The following is a 22,504-nucleotide window of genomic DNA, read 5'->3' as shown; positions in this document are numbered from 1 at the left end:
ACTTTAAGATACTCGTATAACCCTGGGCACCCTGATGGGAGGACATTGCAGTGATCCAGCCTGGAAGTAACAAATGCATGGATTAGTATTTCTGCATCTTTTTGAGAGAGGATATGCCTCATCTTAGCAATGTTTGGCACATAAAAGAAGGCAGTTCTGGAAATTTTAAGACCGTATTGTTTTTTGATTATTGACTTGTATTTAAGTGCAGGGGGTTTGTTCCCTAACGGGATCTGTATTTGAATAATAGAATCATAGATACATAAAATTGAACAAGAATTATGAAAATGTGTACTGAATACAAGCAAGGAAAAATATTTGAAGAATTTAATAACTTAGGTTACAGCAACTCCTGGGGCTGAATCCAATCAAAGAAAACAGGTTGAATTCTTTCAGGAGATGTTTATTCATAGAGGTCATCTATTTGAGAGTAAACTCTCAAAATAAATGATTTTCTGCGATTTACATCAGATTTTAATTATTTGTTGGAGATTTAAAATGAAATAAAAAAAAAAAACCAACAACAACAACAAAAAAAAAACACGGTTCGTGATATCAAACCAAGCAAAAGCTCCCTGAGGGTTCCAGGTGGATGAGTGACACCATCATGTATGGAAAGGTTCTTTTATTAAACCCACTTGAGTCCAACACAGGTGGGGTTTTTGGACCAAAACCCTATTGGCTGACAGATGAGGTATGTCTCTTTCTGTGAGGCTCGGGATAACCCTCCCGACCTCCAGGATCATCAATTTGTAGAACATTGTGTTAGAAAGCCTCCTGGGATCTGAGTCGGGAGCTCTGGAGCTAATAGGTACAGATATCCATTTTCTTCCCTGCCCGCTGCCTTCTTCCTCCTCATTCTCCTCCACTGCAAAAAATGTCCATCTTACATTGCATAATGAAAGTGACAGCTGTAGGAGATGCAGGCTGACAGAGAAGTCCGCAAAATGAATAAACATGTTAAAACATACTGTAAAAAAAGAAAAAAAAAAGTTTGGGGCTGCACCCCTTATTAAGTAAATATTGCATGCCAACATCAAGGTATTGATAATTTGGAATTGTGTCCACCTGATCAATTTATTATCCTTTTTTTCCTTTTGATACTCACCAGACTTGAGCAAAAGTGCTCGGTACACCAGCAGGAATAACTAAATATTATTTTGTTATAAAAAAACAACATTATTAAAATATTATTCCCGGTTGTCCTGTGCTTAAAATGTTTATCTGAGCTTCTCCTCAAAGTAAAGCTGCTGATTCTGCACTTGAGGTTGAAATGAGTACAGCAAACTTGTTGGGCTGTGAAAACTAAACAGTGAGCTGAGAGGAGCAGAGAGCGATAGATAGATAGGGTTGTTGCTGGTCATGTGATTCATTGTTAAAGATAAACTTTACCCAAATAATGCCTTCCCGTAATTAAAGATTGGGGTTTTAGACTCGCAAACATGTTCTTTCCCCTCCTGCGTCACCATTTTATGATTTCAGAATGCAGGGAGTGCCAGCCATGCATTTTTAGCTTGAATGTAATAACAATGGATGGCTAACAACAAAAACAAAGCAAAACGAAAAACTACACAAAAATTTCAGTTTACAAACTTGTAAATGCATCCTCTGTCCATGTCTGTCCATGTCTTTTTTTTTTTTTTATACTTTTTGCCATTTGGTCAGTAATCCATTAACACTTTGATTTAAGCTAAAAACAAACTGTAACAGTGGGAGTGAGTAAGTTCATCTAATTGAACCAACTGTTGTCCATCCATCCATCCATCCATCTATTTTCTTCTGCTTATCCTGTTAAGGGTCATGGGGGTAGAACCTATCCCAGCAGCTTTCGGACATGAGGTGGGGTTCACCCTGGACAGGTCGCCAATCCATCGCAGGGCCAACACATAGAGACAGACAACATTCACACTCACAGCCACAGATAGGTGGCATGGCTCAGGGGTAGAGTGGCCGTCTAGCAACCGAAGGGTCGCTGGTACGATCCTCGACCCCGGTGACCATGTCAAAGTGTCCTTGAGCAAGATACTGAACCCATAATTGCTCCTGATGAGTAAGTTGGCGCCTTGCATGGCAGCCTCCACCATCAGTGTGTGAGTGTGTGTGTGAATGGGTGAATGAGATGACACTGTAAAGCGCTTTGAGTACCGCTAAGGTAGAAAAGCACAATATAAAATTGAGTCCATTTACACCTACAGTCAATTTAGAGTATCAATCAGCCTCGTCCCCTCTTGATGTCTTTGGACTGTGGGAGGAAGCTGGAGTACCAGAGAGAACCCACACAGGAACAGGGAGAACATGGAGACTCCACACAGAAAGATCCTGTGCCCGAGGCGGGACTTGAACCTAGAACCTTCTTGCTGTGAGGCGACAGTGCTGACCACTTGGCCTCTAGAACCTGTAAGGGCTGAAATACGCCAGGTCCATCCACAATTTCTAAGTTAGCCATAATTGTTGAGAGACAATAATGATTGTAATCAGCTGCTCGTCTGTGGTCATTTAATTTTATTTTTTTTTCACAGCGGGTCTATTTTTCCAACCCTGTCACACAATGACACAGCACTCCAGGCATTTAGAATTGAATAAACTCAACAGAATCACCTCTGTTTGTGCTGCAGGGAGGATATAATAGCAGAGCCAGTACAGCTGCTTTCAAAATCTTCCTCTTCCCTGCAGACATTATATATCAAAGACAAACCCGGTGTCTTTCAGGCATAATTTTACCTAGAATTGTTACATTTACCACCCCCAAAAAACAGGAAAAGCAGGGGTCACATGTTGGGAAGCTAACAAGGACCAATCTTCCGTTATCCCACCACTAATTTTTATCAAAATATAAACCAACAACAGAAGTGGGCTTTAAAAAGGAATGATATTTGTTAGTCACTAGTAAAAGGTGTGGGGGGGGGGGTGTGAAAGGGACATGGGCTGGTACAGAACAAACAAACAAACAAACAAACAAACAAATCCATACATATACCAGATAGTCGACAAAAAATTGTTGACCCTCCAGAGACACGTCAAGTTCAATTCATAGGAATTTCGGAATTTCAGATCCTAAAATTCAAAATACTAAAGCCCTTCCCTAAAAGTTATTTGAAGACCCTTGGATTGAAGCAATCTCAGTTTTCCTGTTTGCTATTTATTTGCAAACTATTCTTAATTCATGGCTCTCCGAATGACTCCGTAGTGTAGATATTTCTTGCAGTGTGCTTCACCCCGATAGCCCAAGACTCAGACGAGAACTGGCTTGTAGGAGATGAGTGACGGCTGCTCTCAACCAACCACAGTCGCGATGCGGCGATCATCTCGCCCGCTTCTCTGACGCTATTGGGCCCCTCTCTGGAGAATCGTTTTTTTTTCCCCCTCATATTAATGACTGCTGAGGAGACGGCGGCGCATCTATGTGGTCCGCCTGGCTCTCGGTGGAGGAGAGAGATACACCCGGAACCGCAGCTGTGAAGACGGTAAGGGAAGGGCACACCGGAGCACACGAATCCCTCCTTAATCTTACCAGCTACGCTTGGACTTTTCTGTTTTACTCGTGCGAATCGTTTGCTCGGCAGTGAAGGAGAGGAGCGATCTGATTCCTCGTCAGCTGCGTAAAAAGACCACACATTGTTGATTGGCTTTATGTTGCGCTTCTTTCCCGTCATCGGAACGGCACACTTGAAGGGAATAACACACACTGCTTCGAGAGCTATAATGATTGGTAAGTTCAACTTGAAATGTGTTTCTTCCATTTAACCCCACATTGTACGGTGCGCATTTTTCAAGTTAATGAAAATCGATGGCACTCAAGGATGTTGTGCCCCACATAGAATTCAGCAATGTGTCGTTGTCTGCTTTCTCATTACTCACCAACCATGCATGATACAAGACAGAAATGAGAGAAGTGGATGATTCTGATGACTGAAAGAACCCTCACTTTACATGGGGGCGCGCTTTTGCGCAACTATGCAGGATGCACCTTTTATGATGGAGGCCGTCAGGACTAAAAAGCCTGATTAATTGTGGGAAGTGGAGACTGACGTGTGCATGGAGTGGTGAAGTCGCAGTCGCATGTCCCCGGGTCCGATTTAGTGAGACATTAGACACATCTCGAAGAAATCAACAGAATGGTGGCCACCCCTCCTCCCCCTCCTCATCCTCTTCACACTTTCCCTCTCTAGCTGCTTTCCGACTAACCTCCCTGTTGAAAACACAGAAGTCGCTACATGCCATGAAAGTAAATCATTTCTCTGAACATATGAGATACGATTTTGCACCCGCCATGCCAGTAAATCATAGACAGAGCTTCCGTGTAAAGCAAACACTGAGGGGCATCTTGAAGCGCTATCACCATCATCACTTCATCTGCTAGTTCCTGCACACCCACAGATGCAGAGAGAGAGGGAGAGAGAGAAAGAGGGAAGCTACTCTAACTCTAATCTGCTCTCCCTCATCCCTCTCCCATCTCCCTTTCTGTCCAAAATGTATGTCATCCAGCTGATGAATTAATATTTCATAAGCAGATAAACAGATAATGGCCTTATGATTACAAAGGGGGCTGTAGTGAAGCTGCTCTAATCCAGTGTGTAGATATGTTCTGTATGCACGTCCGTGTCCATGTGCTTGTTCCCAGTGATGAATACAATAGATTTTGGCCTCCACAGTGCAAATGACTCACCAGAAACAGCTGCCCGAGATGAAACGGGCGGTTATATGCCACACGAGAACCATCATGCCCTCACATCAGACACCACGCCATGCTGAGAAAACCTCCATCCACATGGTATTTATTGTTCTCATACTGAATAATTTGATTACCAGCTGTTTGAGCCAAGACTGTTTGAAGCTTCTATTAGGGCCGCCAGCTCTTTCACGAGAAATTCTTGAGAGCAAATATATGTCTTTATTTTCTGCGAACGTGCTTTCATGTTTTATGTTGTGCGATAGGAGCCTCACAAATACACTCCCAGGCCATTCCGAAAAAATAGTGTGGGATCACAGTAATGGGCTGCTTCATTAATTTGTGCGCATTTGTTCAAAACAAATCAATATTACATGTCCAGTACAAGTCATACGTTTAAAGTGACTGGCTTTGCGAATTGCCTATTGATTTGTGTGTGAAACAGCGGGTCTTGTGCCTGTGGTGGCCGCGTGAAGGCTTGGAGAAGATGATAGGCAGCATGGTGTGGATGTTCAAGGCTCTATAGGTAGAGGGCAGCAGGTCCCAGTTAGGTGAGAGACGTGTGGGTGTCAAGCACTACTTTCAGATTCAAACTTAAGCAGTGAAAGCTTACAATTACTCCATCAAAATTGAATTAATCTCAAGATATCCCACCCCGTTTTCCATAATGATGATAACAAGATGCCTTGGGATCTTTTCTGGGGCTCGTGAGTGAAATGCATGTAAACATATTCACAATACGGCTGCAGGGGATCAGCTTGTGCAGCCAAGCATGGGCTCTCTGATAGCATCCTGTTCCCAAACAAACACAGGCACCCATTAAAATGGAATAAGCACAGACTGAGGGCACCAGGAAAACGGGGAGCGTGGAAATGTTTTGAATCCAATGAGACAAAGAGTCAAAACCTAATTTGATGGCAGCATCTTTGTTATTTTGCTGTTTCCGGTGTCCAAGGACATTTACACCTCACATTTGCATTTAAGGCGTTCAAGTGTGAGCGCAGAATTGTTTTAGGAGCGCTGGAGCCGCCATAACCAAAAGGTGTGTTAAATATGTCCGTGTACATACCAAGACACAAAAAAAAGGACTTGTCGGCTGCAAAAATAAATCAAAGCTATTAATGACTAATTAGTCAGATCCTTTGCAGATGAATATCATTCATGGACATGATAAGGACATATGCCCATATTGCCATTTCAAACGTGAGAGAGAAGATGGAGGACATCTAAGGGCCGCTACTGTGACGTCCATCTGTTCTGCATCCAGCTTGATGCATATATATATATATATATATACCCCCTCACTGCACTGATGAAAAGCTTGATGAGTGAATCATAATGTAGCATGCTTGTTGTGTTAATGAAGTCGCAGTGGTATGACAGGGAACTATTTGTGCATGCACAGACAGAGCTGTTGATATATATTATTAATTCAAGCAAGTACAGCATAGTCTCATCGCACCCTGTGTAATCGTCACAAAGCATCATCTGTGTGGGCACACTGGTAGAGCAGTGGAATATTGTTTTGCCAACCAACATTAGGGCTGCTGGTTTGATCTCCAGGGTCTCCTCCAGCCTGGTGGGACATACTGTATATTACTGGCTGTGTCTTCAAGTAGGAAGCCAGATGACATGCAGCTCCTTGTGTTGGTCATTGTTCCTGCTTCCAGAGGGAGTGCTGTGATCCTTCCATGTGCTACTATGTTCCCCTGGTAAAACTCTTCCCCATCAGGTGAAACAATGGAATCCTTAGTGTCACAGAGGAAGCATGGTGTGGAGCCATGATGAGGGTGTACTTGCGATGTGCAATTAGGGGGGGAAATAACAAAAAAAGAGAAAAAAAAAGTAAAAGGGCATGACTATCCATTTTTCTTTGCTCTTGATACAATTTTCAATCTGAATTACAAGTGAGATTATTGTCCATGGTGGACGGCACGATGGTGCAGTGGTCAGCACTGTGGCCTCACACAGCAAGAAGGTTGCAGGTTCGAGTCCCGGCTCGGGCACAGGATCTTTCTGCGTGGGTTCTCTCTGGTACTCCAGCTTCCTCCCACAGTCCAAAGACATCAAGAGGGGACGAGGCTGATTGATACTCTAAATTGACCATAGGTGTGGCTGTGAGTGTGAATGGTTGTCTGTCTCTATGTGTTGGCCCTGCGATGGACTGGCGACCTGTCCAGGGTGAACCCCGCCTTTCGCCCGTAGCCGCTGGGATAGGCTCCAGCCCCCCCGTGACCCTTAACAGGAATAAGCGGAAGACGATGGATGGATGGTCCATGGTGGAATCATGAAATCCCTGGTTTCGAACACACCTTTGGCGGCAGTCAGTTGCGAATGCTGAAAACAGCTTCAAGAAATTCCGTTCACTGTTACGTCTTTACATTTCCGGTATTGCTGGGTTGAGGCACAAAATCAATTGGCTAAAGTTGGGTGAGCACTTTAACACTCGTCTCAAGTTGCAAACTAACCCAAACTTATTTGGCCTTTAACTGCTTGCACAACCTGGCAACTTGTTGAACCAGGGATCTGATACAGGCAAAAAAAAAACCAAAACAACAACAACTTCTATTTGAAATACCTATTTAGAAAGTCCTGCTGTGTGTCAAAAAAAAAAAAAAGGAAATTCCTTTCCATTAACCCAAGTTGTTATAACTTTGACGACGACACCAACTGCTGTGAGCTGAGGCTGTATATGTACACGGGCCTGTAAAATGTCTACCAGTCCAAACCGTTGTGCTTCAGAGGAAAACATGCTGTATCTTTTGAAAACACCAGATCTATTCATCTGTTTTAGGTGAAGAAAAGATGCGGAGAATAAAAACTGAAAAAAGTCCATATCAAACCCCCATGAAATCATAATAAAGAGGTTCAAGCCAGCTATAAATGTATTTCAGTGGCATATAATGATTAATTCCATCTACCGAAGGAAGTTATTCCCTGCAGGCTTGTGGCCCCTTGACCAGCCATATATTATTCATATAAATATAGATAGCTGCGCATCTCTGAGGCAGCACACATGCCACATTTGCACCTGCAGATTCAATTTTGCTCTGACTTTGAGGGATATGCCGCTGGCTTAACCCCCCCCCCCCCCCCCAACTTCACCGTTAGCCCCCCCAACTCATGCCTCCCTCTTTCTCTCTGGCTAGTATCAATACACGGAACATTATGCAGATTTTTTTGTCAAGAGTGAGTGCTATTATGTTGGGCTACAAATGAGTGTTGGAATGTTCGATGCGCCTTTGACCTTATCAGTTGCTGCCTTAAGCTGGATACCTTGGCTTAATTTTAATAGATGCAGCACTGTGCGAATTAGACAAGGGGACCTAGCTGTGCTCTTTCAGTGGATGCTGCCCTCTGCATGCATTATGCGAATGAGCTGAGGCACATTTGTTTTGTCTTCTCTTTGCAAGGATAGAGCTGGCTAATTTATGTGCGCATGTTTGTGCCTGCAAGTGCATGTGATTGTGGATTTGCTCCTGTTTGCGCTAAAGTGCAATTATGCAAGTGGGTTCACGGGTGTTTAATTGTACAGCATGTGTGTTTGAATGCATTTGGCCCAAGGGCACGTCTTGTTCAGGAAAGTGCTGAAAAACCAGAGATGGGGGTGCTGTGGTTAATTTTGAACATTGATTTTACATTAACAGCTGACTTGCCAGTGATTCATGGCCATGCAAGTGCAGATGTAAGGGGAAAGGTTTCCATCTGCCCCCATGCACACACACTCAAACACACAGGAAGCTTCATTATGCATACATACTCTATATAAGGTACCCTTTAATGGACTATCCCTTACCTTGGAGAAAGTGTAATAGTAAATCAATGAGGTGAAGGGCAGAGGGAGTGACAGTAAAGCCTACCATGGGTGCCCACCAAGCATATTGCAAGTACTTGGTTGTGTCATGCCTGTGTTACATGTGTGAGTCGTTACGCCCATCCAAGCATTTTGTTTCCAGTTGAAAACACACGGCACTCTTTATAAGCATCTAGCTGAGAGCGTGTGAGAGCGTGTTGGAGGTGCAGAATTTGGCCTCTGCGATACAGAATGTCCGTGGAAGTAAAACAATCTGTATAAAGTACTTCTCCTGTTCTTGCTCTAGATGAAAGACAAAATGGGATAGAAGATGGATGTAAGAATAATCCAGAATAATCAATTCAAGCAACTGGACTCTCCTCTTGTAAGTGAAGACGTTTCGCCTGTCTACCAAGAAGCTTCTTAAGTTCTGACCTGGATGACTGAGAATATACACAAAAACAAGATGGATGAAACGTGTGTGTGTTTGTGTGTGTGAGTTCACAAGTTTCTCAATATGGGGAAGCATCTTGATGACTTCAGACATCTGGTTCAAGAGCTCCTCCCTTGTTGTTATGCAGCAATCACATATGTGGGATTTGACAGTTAAAATTTGGTGGTATTCATACCTTCCCTCCTCAACTGCGACTGGTGAAAAATCACAGCGTAACTGCATTTATTCAGGGGGAAAGTGCTTTTGTATCAGTACTGGAGCACACTTTGCCTGCGCATGCATGGTTAATATGTGGGTTCTTTTAGAGCCAGCCCTCTCTATTAGCCAGCTAAGCCACTCCTCAAGGCCCAGCAGCTGCTGGGGGGCTGACAAACTTATACATCATATCTTGAATTTACTCTGACCTGGCACCAAGGATTTCACAGAGATTTCTCTGTGATTATTGGCAAGTAACTGAGCACTTGTCAAAGAGCGGGGACAACGGCTCCACGAGTTCCTGTGCATCTGTGAGAATGTGTGAATAGAAAAGGAGGTCAGTCGAGTGGCTGCATGCAGGTATGGTAATTAGCTGTGTGGGACAGGAAAATTAAAAAAAAAAAAAAACAACTTAATTGCAACCTCAATTGCAGAACAAAGTCCTCGACTGCCATAACCATGCCAACCATAATTTTACCCCGGTCTTAGTGACGAGAAAAAGCAATCAGCTGAAAAAGGATGCTCACTGCTCAGTGATACCGCTGGCTCTGTAGGAGAGTGGAAAACTGTGCTCCCACTGAAATGAATTAAAACGGTGTGTTCGCAGCAGGAAAGAAAAAAAAAGTGCTGCTCTTTTATTTCCTTCACTTGAATAGCAGCAGAGCCAATAACCACACACGCACACACACACTATACATATATATCTGTGTGTATGCATATATGTGTATATATATATATATATATATATATATTTCATGTACACACACACACATACATGAAAAAGTGGTTTTGGAAAAAAGACCTGAGCTATGAGTGAAGCTTTCTGGTAGACACTGTGCCCATCCACTCTGACATGTGCTGATGCAAGCAGAAAGTGACACAACTGATGTACATTACTGTTTACTCAACTCTCCAGGGCATTCACAAACAGAAAAGGGAAATATCGAGTTGGACACACCAAGCAGTATGCTGACAGACTTGATTGGGCACAGCAGCAGCAACAAGTATTGAGAAAGCTGTTTTGTGCAGAAAATGAGTGATGGAGACAGAGATAGACGGGCAGGTTCTTGGACAAAAGGAGAGATGGCTTCTACAATCATTTGCTTGGGGGGGGTTATCCTAATTGGAATGTGTGTGAGAGAGAGAGAGAGAGAGAGAGAGAGAGAGAGCAAGAGGTTTGCCAAGGCGTGGATAGTAAAATGAAAGACACTTCATCAATAGCAATAAGAAAATAGTTTGATAGAATGTTTGATTATTTATACCATCATAAAAGCACATAAAATTCATGCTTTCTCACTGGCTCATAAATTATTTAGCAGGTGTATGCTTAGATTTCACTGACATGACAGAGAGGAAACAGGCTCTGATGATGATATCTGATGAAGAAACTGGTGCAATTTTTGCTAAAAGTTACTGAATCGATTTCAAGTCACTGAATCGTTCAGATTGTATCATTCTAAATGAAGCAATATTATCCTTGAAATTCGTGGGTAACCATGAATCGAATTGTTAAAATGGATCGTTGCACCCCCTCTGACAAGGCAATATGTATCAACCAGTGGTCAAATCCCTAACTTTTCAGTTTTGACGATTTGATGAAAAATGACCTGTTAGCTGCTAGGTTCACCGTAAGGATTTGAAGAGCAGAGTGAGGAAGCAGAGTGAACAGGTTTTTTTTTATATACTCATGAGAGAAGGAGTACAAGATAACAAACGTGGAGAAGAAAGAGTGAGTCTCTGTGACTTGGAGAAGAAAGTATTGCATGGCTTATCACTAGAGGATCTAATTCCCAGTGAACCGTTTCCACAATATACAGGCTATTCTCTTAAAAGACAAGGCGATTCACTTTGACCTACTTTCCACTTACATCTGACCTTTCTGTCTTCCACCCAGTTTTAGCAATCCCTCAGCTAATGCAACGCTACCTTGTAACCACTTAAACCATGCAGACCTCATAATCATCTCCCACAGGGCCAATATGTTCACCACAAATGCTAACATCTGGACTTATTCCACTGTTCTTTAAAAAAAAAAGTCTCATAAGCCGATCACAGAAAACATATTATTGTATAATAACTTACTTTTACATGGTCAGCCTGTCTCCACCAGGCAGTAATGAGTTCCCAACCTTTAACCAAGGAGTCATCTACATCCCTACTCTGCTAAACCCCATCCAAGCCCTGTGAAGCGAGGGGGGGGGGGGGGTATACCTCATTTCAATAAACAGCGTAAAACAAACAGCTCTGCCTAGTTGTTTGGCTGTGTGATTTGAGTCGTGCTTGCTTGAATTAGCACTGCAGAGCCACCAGGATCAAGATGCTTTCAACCTGTGCTGTGTACACTCATTAATTTAAAGCGGTCATATCTCACTGGTCTCTAATCAAACTGTATTTGTGCCATTACTGTCCAGAACAGCCACGATACTTAATGGAGGAGGCCTGGTGGGAAAGGAAGTGTGTGGTGTTGCCAAGATCTGAATGGAAAAGCTTTTCACCTTGACAGCAGATGAACCTCTTAAATGAAGCCTCATCCAAATTCAGGTATATCATAAGGAGCCTGACCACATTGTTGGTATCACCCTTGATTCCCAAGAATCAAAAATCTAATGGGATATTTACATTGAAATTAACCGAAAAGAAGCTCAGTAGTGAGCAGGAGTCAGAAATGTTTTGTTCAGCAAGATAATCTTCATGATGAAAACCACTTTTATGATTTTTGAAATGTGAATGCGATTTAGAATACATTCATATTCAGTATGATAATCTCAACAATGACGACTGCTTTGTGATTTTTGAGGGGTAAATTCAATTTAGGTGTAAGACAAATCTTATGCTATGAATGAACAAGCACATGGCTCTGTAATCGCGAGTAGCTTCACAAGTTGACATGATGATGTTTTCGGTCGGGTGTTTTAGGTGACACCCCTCATTGTGTCATCGTGAACTCATTTAGATTGTATTCTGCAACCACCATTTTTAAGATACATTTGAGTGGGGTATTTGATATATTGTATGCTATTGCAAACCACCTACCCCAAGTATTTACCCAAAACCAATTCAAAAAACCCAATTCTCATTACATAGAACTTTAAACTCATTCTTACACCGCTATTTTGCCATGTCTGAGAAATTTTCAAATTAACGTTAGATGTTAACATATATACAGATTTCCCATTGTTTTCCCCAACTGCCAAAATAAATTAAATTATTAACATTTTTTTTTTGGGGGGGGGGGGGCAAATCGAGCCTTGTTTCTAAATAATCTTAGATTCCAGGAGATTGTTTGCTGTTCATAGCCAATATCATCAAACTGTTTTCCTAATGAGAGGTGTTCTGGAGGCTTCACTGTTTCCTCCTGCAACCCGTTTTTCTGACACCCAGGAGTTTGTGTAAGCCTCAGGAGTGAACACCTTAAAATGGCCTTGAAAGGACTTCCACTGCCTCTTGAGCAAATGTCAAAGCTTTATGTGTTTGTGCAGTTACATTTTTAAAGCCCTTTAGGTTTATTACCAGCTGATAAGGTAACTCCTCTAATCAATGTTAGGATTTTCCAGGCACAAATTCTGGACGTCAATCTTTGAATTGTATTTGCCCCAACAATATCACCCACATTTTTCTTGTCGTCGTCCTCCTCCTCCTCTGCTTATTAAGTTGGTCCGGGTCGTGGGGGCAGCAGCAATACCAAGGACGCCCAGACTGTCCTCTCCCCAGCCATGTCCACCAGCTCTTCTGAGGGAATCCAAAAGGCTTCCCTGGCCAGCTTAGAGATATTCCTCCAGCGTGTCCTGGGTTGGCCTCAAGGCCTCCTCCCGGTTGGACATGCCTGGAACACCTCCCAAGGGAGGCGTTAAGGAGGCATTCTCATCAGATGCCCGAACCACCTCAACTGACTCCTCTTGACATGGAGGAGCAGCAGCTCTACTCTGAGCACCTCCCGAATGAATGAGCTTCTCGCTCTGTTCCTGAGGGAGAGCCCAGCCACCCTACGACTATAAAATCGATCATAGACCTACGATCAAGGATGTCCTGGTGCCACGTGTACCGGTGTGCACCCTTATGTCCGAACATGGTGTTAGTTATGGACAAACTGCGACTTGCACAGAAGTCCAATAACTGCACACCACTCTGGTTCAGGTTTGGTTTGCCAGTCCTCCCAATCATCGCCCTCCAGGTCACACTGTCATTGCCCACTTGAGTGTGGAAGTCCCCCAGTAGGACACTGGAGTCCCCAATCGGGGCACCATCCAGCACCCTTCCCAAGGATTCAAAAAGGGTGGATATTCTGAACTGCTGTTCTGCGCATAAGCACAGACAACAGTCAGAACCCGTTCCCCGACCCGAAGGCGCACCGGGGTAAACCTCAACGTACAGGCAGACAGTCTGGGGGCTATCCAAAAGCCCACCCCTGCCCTCCGCCTCTCACCCGGAGCAACTCCAGCAAAGGAGAGAGTCCAAACTCAAGGATTTGGGTTCCGGACCCAGAGCTATGTGAGGCCGACTTTTTCTAGCCAGTAACGCTCAACCTCTTCCACCAGCTCCAGCTCCTTGCCCACCAAAGAGATAACGTTCCGTGTCCCAAAAGCCAACTTCCATGCCTGGGGATCAGACAGCCAAGGTCCCCACCTTGAACTGCTGCCCAAACCACATAGCAATGGACACGTCCGGTTCTTCCTACGGGTGGTGGGTCCACAGGAGGATGAGTCCATGTATCCCTTTCGAGCTGGGCCCGGCCGGACCCTATGGACTAAGGCCTGACCCTCCAGGCACTCGCTATAGGGCACCTATCTCAGGCCTGGCTGCAGTGCGGGGCTCCAGTGCCCCTCCGGGCTGGGTCCACAAACTCCTTGATCTATCTTCCATGAGGGGTCTGTTGAACCATTCTTTGTCCGGCCCTTCGCCTAGGACCAGTCTGCCTTGGGTGACCCTACCAGGCGCAAAATGCCCCCAACAGCATACCTCCGAGGGTCACTAGGGCACTCAAACTCCTCCACCATGATAAAGTGATGGTTCCAGGAGGAGCATTTTTTGATTGGGTTCGGTTAATTCTGCTGCTTCATTTTTTTCACTAATGTTCATACGTCCTGCAGTGACAGTATTCCAAAGGTCAGCAGAGGTTAATACCCCACTTCTGATACTATGACAGGCAAGCCATTTTGTCCTCCATCTCCTCTCTTCATCCCCCTCCCTTCTTGCTCCACCTCATTTACTGGCAACTGAGCAGCAGATTAAAGGTATCTTGACTGGACCCCTTACTAATAGGTTCAAGTCGTATGTGGTGGAAAAACAAACAAACAAAAAACAGGTCTTTGCCAGATCCTGAAATAGATTTGAGGTATTGTGTAGCCTGTTTTTTTTTTTTCAAAAAAAGGGATTTTGCGTAACATTTTAGAGTACTGGCACAAATACGGTTTTAACTATTTATTGATTAATTGTCAGTCTACACGAAAGGACCTACAGCAAAAATGTAAAAAAAAAAAAAAAGAAACAGAAAAAAAACTAAACAAGCTGAACCACATTTTGGTAATTTGGTTTATGTTTCATGTTAGGAAGCTGTTTGAAGTGTGTGAAAGGAGCTTTAAACCAAACACTTTTGTCACGGTGTAATTTTCATTTCGTTAGATTTGTTTCAATCTAAAAGGTACAGCTCATAAACCTGTTCAGGTCAAAGTGTCAGGAAAGTTATACCAGTATCAAAATTTTTGACAAAAAAAACAATGTCATTCACACTCTGGAAAACGTTTGTCTAATTTTGTAGACTTAGCAATTAATTGTTAAAAGAAAATACTGACTGTGACTGAAATTTCACTCTCATAGTGAAGTGATGTGCACACTTTTAACCACCAGATCTTAAATCTAGATGTTCATGAACCAAGTGTTTTGATTATCATTAACACAATTGTATCCTCCTTCATTACCAGGGGATTGTGTTTGCTAGCCACACCATCTTGTAAATTGTCCAGTTAATCCCTCCTAATCACATCCTGGATATAATCAATGCTGGCAAGTTCAAATTGAACCAAAGGGAGCAATGATTCTCTTCACAATCTGTCTTGATTTCATCCTCCTGTTTTCTCTGCCATTAACCCTTTAAGAATACCTGATTTCGTGTATTGGGATCTCACATGATTGCTTAAAGTTTAGAGGCTTTCGTTTTGAGTGCTGTTTTGGGTGGAATGGATAATATTGATCACAGCATGAGATCTATGCATGCATGGGTCAAATGCTGACTCCCTGACACAGCTAGCATGAACAAATAGCAGCATATCCTGTCAGGTCATTGTAGTAGACTTAATAACTTTATCAGACCACATTACACTGCTGGTAATATTGATCAAAAAGGAAAGCTGCTGGCATCAGCAGAGGTGAGACCGAAATGGTGTAAATGAATTCCAGATTCTGGCCTTAGTTTCCAGAGGGAGGATCAACAGCATGGCCCACAGTGAAGAGCCAGTGCTAAGAGAGTGAAGCTAAACCCTGTTTTATCTGAAGGGTCTGGGTGTTGCAGCTTATTAAAGTGCCAGGTGCTTCTGAAAATACTACTCCCCCCTCCTCTCTCTTTTTCTCCTTCATCTGGTTCCATGTCACCCCCCCCCCCCGCTCCCCTCCTTCCCTCCACACTAAGCTCCAGCCAGTGCTGAAACAGAGGTTGAGGTATTAACTCAAGGCTTGACTTCACTCTGGAAGCAAACTGCAGCATTTCTGTTGATTTCAGGATTTCTTTCTTTTTTTATTTATTTATTTACTTACTTATTTATTTAGTTATTTATTTATTATCATTTTATTTTTCCCCTCAACTCCCCTGTGACCATTGAAGTGGAAACAGTGAAAGTGAAATAAAACCCTTTCTCTTGTTCCCGCTTTCAAGCCTCCGTCACACTCCACTTCTTGATTCCTTTCATTTCATTCCCCCATCTATTCCGTGATGGAGCACATGCTCTTATAGGCCCAAAATATCTCAAGCATCATCAAACCAATCTGTTCATTAAGAGGAATTGACATGTTACATGCCACACTTCAAAAGGCTGAATCATTTTATGTTGTATATGCATTGGAAAATGCAATCTATGATTCTATATGAACAGGAAGTTTCTTTTGTTGATGGTGTTTGCTTGAGTTTCACTTACAATGTAAGTGAGGTTTATTTTTTAAAGGGGCTGATAATGTCAACATATGAAATGTGCCATTTTAAAATGTATAATATATGTACAAACATTAATTAAGGTAATCTGGTGCTGAATTCATGCCTGTTGGTTGCTGTATTCTCAAAAAATGTTGTCAAATTCTTACATGGTATGTATTTTCCCACAATGATGTTTGTGAGTGGATGCCTCGTTTCTTGTTGCTATAATGACTCACATATTCCAAAAATCTTAATGCACCGTACCCTTAATGCTTAAGCCAGAGTTGTGTATCATTTAAGAATCTTAATAAAGCCCTGTCTTTAACTAATAATGAAGTCACACCACTGGTACAAATGGTGTATTGTAAAAGTGCTTGCAGTGTGTCCTGAGAATCAAGTCTCGAAGGTCAAGTACATATAAATCCACAGATGTGTCTTGAATTGAGTGTGTTTAAATGTCAACATGCATCTGTGCACCCATAACAAATGTCAGTGTCGCCAAATCCTTTTTCTTTTCTGAGCTCTGTGTAATCATGGAATACTCATCCCCTTTGCTTTCTTTTCTTGTCTTTGTCTTACACAGGTGGGAATGGACTGGACCCTGTAAGCAAGTAATGGCAATCTATTTGGACATCTGTCTTTAGAGAAAGAGAGGAGAATTTTCATGGACTCCTATAAATGTGCTTAATATAGCGTCTTTAAGCACAATTTTTTTCTCTTTTCCAACTTACAATTCCTTGACTGCAGCTTTCACCCTGCACCCTTACACCCGCAAGCCACTTGGAGTGATTAGTCATTACATCCAAGGGTGTGTACAAGGCAGTACAAAAACAACCTGGAATTAGGAGCCCTGCTGCAGTTGGCGGTGGCAGCGGTGGCAGGGGCGGTGAGTCATTTACCTCAGCAGCTTGCAACAAATGATTCATTATTTGTGAAGTTAAAAGCTCAGGCCATACTCGACAAGGACTATTTTTTTTACTGGAAAGAAGGGGTCCAATATGAAGGACCTTTCATTTGTGGATTGTCTCTTCATTGGCTTGGCCATGGCCTCTTTTATTGTGGTGACTGAGGAGAGGCCCGATTGCCCAAAGCTCTGTGTATGCGAAATTAGACCCTGGTTTTCTCCCAGTTCAGTCTACATGGAGGCACATACTGTTGACTGCAATGACTTGGGACTCTTTAGTGTGCCAGAGAAATTACCCGTGGGCACACAAGTACTACTACTGCAAACAAACAATGTTGCCAAGATCAGCAAACCCTTGAATTACCTGGCCAACATCACTGAGATTGATTTATCGCAAAATAACATATCCTCTATGAGCAACATTCACCTGGGGAGTCTTCCTCAGCTTCTGTCTCTTCATATGGAGGAGAACTGGATACAGGAGCTGCCTGAATGGTGTTTGGCAGAGGTGGCTAACCTTCAAGAGCTCTATATGAATCACAACCTCATCTCGTCCATTTCCCCAATGGCTTTTCAGGGTCTCAGCAACCTTGTGCGCCTCCACCTAAACTCCAACAAGCTGAAGGCCATTCACAGGGAGTGGTTTGAACCAATGCCAAACCTGGAGATTCTGATGATTGGTGAGAATCCTGTTCTTTCTATTGATGACATGAACTTTAAACCTCTACGCAACCTCCGCAGTCTTGTTCTTACCAGAATGAACCTGTCTCAGCTGCCTGATAATGCACTGGCTGGTCTTGATAAGCTAGAGAGCATTTCTTTCTATGACAATATTTTCCCTGAGGTACCACATTCGGCCCTGAGAAGTGTCAAAAATCTCAAATTTTTGGATCTAAATAAAAATCCAATTGCGAGGATACAGAGAGGGGATTTTGTTGACATGCTCCATCTGAAAGAGTTGGGTATCAATAGCATGCCAGAGTTAGTTTCCATCGACAGCTTTGCCCTCAATAATCTGCCAGAACTGACCAAAATAGAAGCCACCAACAACCCCAGACTCTCATACATCCATCCTAATGCCTTCTACAAACTACCACGTCTGGAAACCCTAATGCTAAATGGAAATGCACTCAGTGCCCTCCACAGGATAACTGTCGAGTCACTCCCAAATCTCAGAGAGGTGAGCATGCACAGCAACCCCATCCGCTGTGACTGCGTCGTCCGCTGGATGAACATGAACAAGACTAATATTCGGTTCATGGAGCCAGATTCTCTCTTCTGTGTGGAGCCTCCAGAGTATGAGGGCCAGCATGTCCGACAGGTGCACTTCAGGGAGATGATGGAGATTTGTCTGCCACTTATATCTCCTGAAAGCATGCCTGGACATATTAGAGCACACAATGGAAGCTCAGTTTCACTCCATTGTCGGGCCTTTGCTGAACCAGAGCCAGACATTTACTGGATCACTCCATCTGGGTTGAGAGTCCTGCCTAACACTGTCTCAGACAGGTTCTATATGCACCCAGAGGGAACTTTTGATATCTATGATATAACAGAGAAGGAAGCTGGTCCTTACACGTGTGTTGCCCATAATCTGGTTGGAGCAGATCTAAAATCTGTTTCAGTTGAGGTGAATGGGTATTTTCCCCAACCTGCAAATGGGTCCCTCAATGTCATGATCAAGACAGTGGAAACAAACTCCATACTGGTGTCCTGGAAGGCCAGCCCTGGCACCCTGGCTCCCAATATTAAGTGGTATACTCTTTCAAATACTAACCATCCAACTACAGCATTTACCACCAGGGTGCCCTCTGATGTCCAAATCTACAATCTCACCCATCTCAGCCCTTCAACTCAGTACAAAATATGCGTAGATGTCCGCAGCATCCACTACAGCCACTACACCAAATGTGTCAATGTCACCACTAAGGGATTAGAGCTGGCAGCCAAGGACACAGAAAAATGGGATGTGGCAGTAATCACTATCTTTGGTGTGCTCTTGGCTGTGATTTCTGTGGCTTGCCTGCTTATTTATGTATCCCTGAGGAACCTCCACCTTTACGGGGATATAAGGAAATATGACTCTAAAGCTTCGCTGACACCAATGGAAGCTACCAGTATGCACTCACCTTTCTTTACCAATCTGTGGGTTGCAGGTAGGGGACTGCCAAGTGGAGTGGAAGTGAAAGCCACAGTCATAAATTTGTCTGACAATGACTTTTAGGGAACTTTGTGGAGCACCAGACATCAACTACATTGAATGGACAAAGCCACAAGCAGGGGCGGACAAATATGTAGTACTGTTTCAAAGGCCATTGCTGGTCCCCCAGCTCAGATACACTTGCAAACTATTACTGGACAAGGATGGAACAGTTTAAAATACCTGCTCTCCAAACGTCAAGGTGGCTTTGCAACGTCAGACAAAACTATCATCAACAGGATGGGGCATTTACTGCAAAAAGATACATCTCAGAACCATTCATACAGAAATACAGGCAGGCAAAAGAAGATGCAAAAATGGTGATGATGATGGTCTACTCTCATGTAACTGACTGTTAAATGTGTTCAGAGTTGTGGAAATGTCTGTGTGGTCACAAGCAATACCGTCTGTGCTTTGTCAAACATCCATAGACGAGTTAGAGATACAATAACAACACCTGTCTATTAAGGGAAGGGAGATTTAGTAGAGTAGACAAATAACAGTGACTATGGTGTAAGCTTTTTGATGAAATATACCCCTTCCCCTCCCTTTTTCTATTTAAAATTGGATTCTTGCTTTTTCATGGAAATATTGTTATATATTCTATTATGTTGATGTATTGACAAGTCCTCTGTATCTGAACAGTTTAAATGGGTTTTAAATGAAGGCAAAAACCAGACTATGTTAGATCACAATGTTACATTTAGCTTAATGAAATTCAGCTACGAAATGGGTGTTTAAAGAAGACATTTGCCAAGTGGCTGTTTATGCTGTGTAGTCCTCATTGCAAAGGGTGGAGAAAAAAAATGCAGGTATGTTGGGACTTAAGAGTTCGATTAAAGGCGAGGCGATTGACGTGTTATGGCCTTGAGCAGGAGTCTGTTATACCATGGTAAGTGCCTACAAGAACTACATGAGGTAAACAGAAGACAAAATTGAAAGCAAAGCCACAGCAGACCATGTCCTCATTGCAGAATCACAAGCTACTCACCCATACTTTTAGTGAAAATGCCCTCTCAGTATTTTTAGCAAACATATTTTAAGACAACGTTTTATTGTTGCTTTGAGTGTAAAGTTAAAAGCCATTTTTATATTAACTGTTCTATATGTGATCAATGGGCACAACAGACTAAGAAAAGTGCTAAGAAAAAAAAATAAATGTCATTGTTTCTTTTACAAAAATGTTTTTCTCTTTTACTTTCATATCACATTTGTAAAAAAAAAACAAAAAAACAAACAACTTGTCATGAGCTGTAGTTCTTTGTGTCAAACCTTGGAATTATCTAAAAATACCTCTGTATGCCTCTCAGGGTGATCTTAACTTTAGAATACCAAATTATTTTCAGTACATGCCTAAATCCCAGGGGATGTTTTCAGGAAATTTGGAGAAATCCCCTCGAGCCATTCCAGAGATACCGTATTAATGAAAAATAGAAGGAACGGGTGGATGGACAACCCGGAACCATGATGCCTCTGACCTCCAGCTTTTGCTGGCACTAAAAGGAGATCACTTCATTGAAGGCCTGAGTGGCTGGGAATAACAAAATAAAAACAGCAGCAAAAGAACGGTACCCATTAGCTGCCTCATTAAGAACAGTTTTGTCCTTCAACTGCTCTCAGTATAGCCACTATGCTACAGCCCCTGGTGCTTAGACAGGGACATAACATTCCCGCGACAGAGAGATAAAGTTCAGCCCGGAAAAGTCACACAGGGTGGGACAGAGCCAAATCCAAACTCCCATTTTATTTGTCTTACTGAATGATCCAGCATACAGAACACTTCATGGGAGAAAGCCAAGCATGATGAATGGTTGTCAGGCGCCGAGTGACATGGTGGATTTATCAAACAGGGGCGAACACTCGTACATCAGGCCAGCCTTCAGCACCACGGACAGAGGCTTTTAGAGCTCAGCTATCTGTCAAAGACAAAGGGAGTTAAAATATGACACAGCCTGCTCCTCAGGTAATGCTCAGGTCACACTGACTGTCTTACTGAGAATACAGACATGAATGCACAAACAAGCCCAGCAGAAAAAAGAAATGGCCAAAATACAGAAAAAAAAAATATGAAGGTCGATGATGATTTTTCAGGCATCATGCTTGGGGAAACAACAGCCAATGAAGACACTAAGTGGCCAAGCAGGCTATTTGATATTTAAGCATCTCCGCTACATTACATTTGTTTATGTATTTATATAATCCAGATTTGATTACATACTCGAGTGCATAAACTGTATGTTGTCCTGAAACTCATCTCCCTTCCTGTCTGTCCCAATCTCGTGCATATCCTTAATTTCTTACCTCTCACTCCGTGAGTTTGGAAGATAGCTTTTTGTCGGAATTTGCACATTCAGTGTAACCTATATTAGACAAAAAAAAAAACTATGGATTAAATTTAAATCCCACATGAAAAGAACTAGAGAGGAGTTGCCGTTTAATCCAGTGAGGATGGAAAAATGATGTTTCCTGCTGAATCTTCAAATATTTATAATATTAAATCCACCTTGTTCTTTTCAAAAAGCCATCTGCAGCGAGGCAGATATGAAAGCTCACTCCACCAGGGCTATGGATGGGTGTACATACATACATATTCATTTTAATTTTACAAGGATCATTGTCAGGAGGCTTGAGATTTGATGGTGCAATCCGGAGGGGAGGTGTGACTTCAATAGCACATTCATATATTTCATTTGTCTGACGCAAGGCAAACGGTGGCTGTCACATTTGCTGGTATTTTAAGTTGTTAGATGAAATAAATGTGGAAGGAAAAAAAAATACAGTATTCAGCTGATGTAGACTTATTACAACGGTGTGCATACAGGAAATCGTTTTTACAAGACTAATTTAATGGAGCATGAAGGAAGAGAATATTTAAACATACTTGATAATTCTCAGAATAGCTTGTATTTCTAATTTGTTTCATTCGGCCTAATTTTTGAAAAAAAAAAGTTTCTTTTTTCAAAGATCTCCTTTTTGAAAACTGTAATTAAATATTTAAGAGTCCACTCAAGCTGTAAGAGGACAGAAAAACCCTATAGTCCTGCGAGGGAAAGCAAACAATGTCCAGTTTGCTCCCAGCATTTTTATACGTTTGAGTTATAAGCTTATTAATGTCACAAACTTCTGCATAGGTCAGTCACTGTAGCTATGGGCACCCACGTTCCAATGA

The 22,504-nt window shown here is 42.6% G+C and overlaps 1 protein-coding gene across 7 annotated transcripts; it reads left to right on the top strand.

The window, feature by feature from the left end:
- The first annotated feature begins 3,361 nt into the window (after positions 1-3,361).
- lrrn3b (leucine rich repeat neuronal 3b) lies at positions 3,362-22,297 on the top strand. Of its 7 annotated transcripts, XM_086202288.1 has the most exons (5): positions 3,362-3,464; positions 3,564-3,709; positions 8,770-8,847; positions 11,523-11,652; positions 16,815-22,297. In XM_086202288.1, exon 5 carries the CDS (start codon positions 17,230-17,232, stop codon positions 19,357-19,359), a length of 2,130 nt encoding a protein of 709 aa, XP_086058414.1. In that variant the 5' UTR covers positions 3,362-3,464; positions 3,564-3,709; positions 8,770-8,847; positions 11,523-11,652; positions 16,815-17,229; the 3' UTR covers positions 19,360-22,297. The 7 variants fall into 7 exon arrangements, with proteins under 7 accessions (XP_086058414.1, XP_086058418.1, XP_086058412.1 ...); XM_086202286.1 differs by having other exon boundaries at positions 3,375-3,709; positions 11,528-11,652; XM_086202291.1 differs by lacking the exon at positions 3,564-3,709 and having other exon boundaries at positions 3,393-3,464.
- Positions 22,298-22,504: the final 207 nt, after the last annotated feature.

This window comes from Aulostomus chinensis, chromosome 4 (genome assembly GCF_037954235.1).
Source record: "Aulostomus chinensis isolate RoL2024-O1b breed Wild chromosome 4, RoL_Achi_v1.0, whole genome shotgun sequence".
Classification (NCBI taxonomy): Eukaryota; Metazoa; Chordata; class Actinopteri; order Syngnathiformes; family Aulostomidae; genus Aulostomus; species Aulostomus chinensis.
Note: the sequence above shows the minus strand (reverse complement) of the source record. Positions and strands in the feature narration are given on the sequence as shown.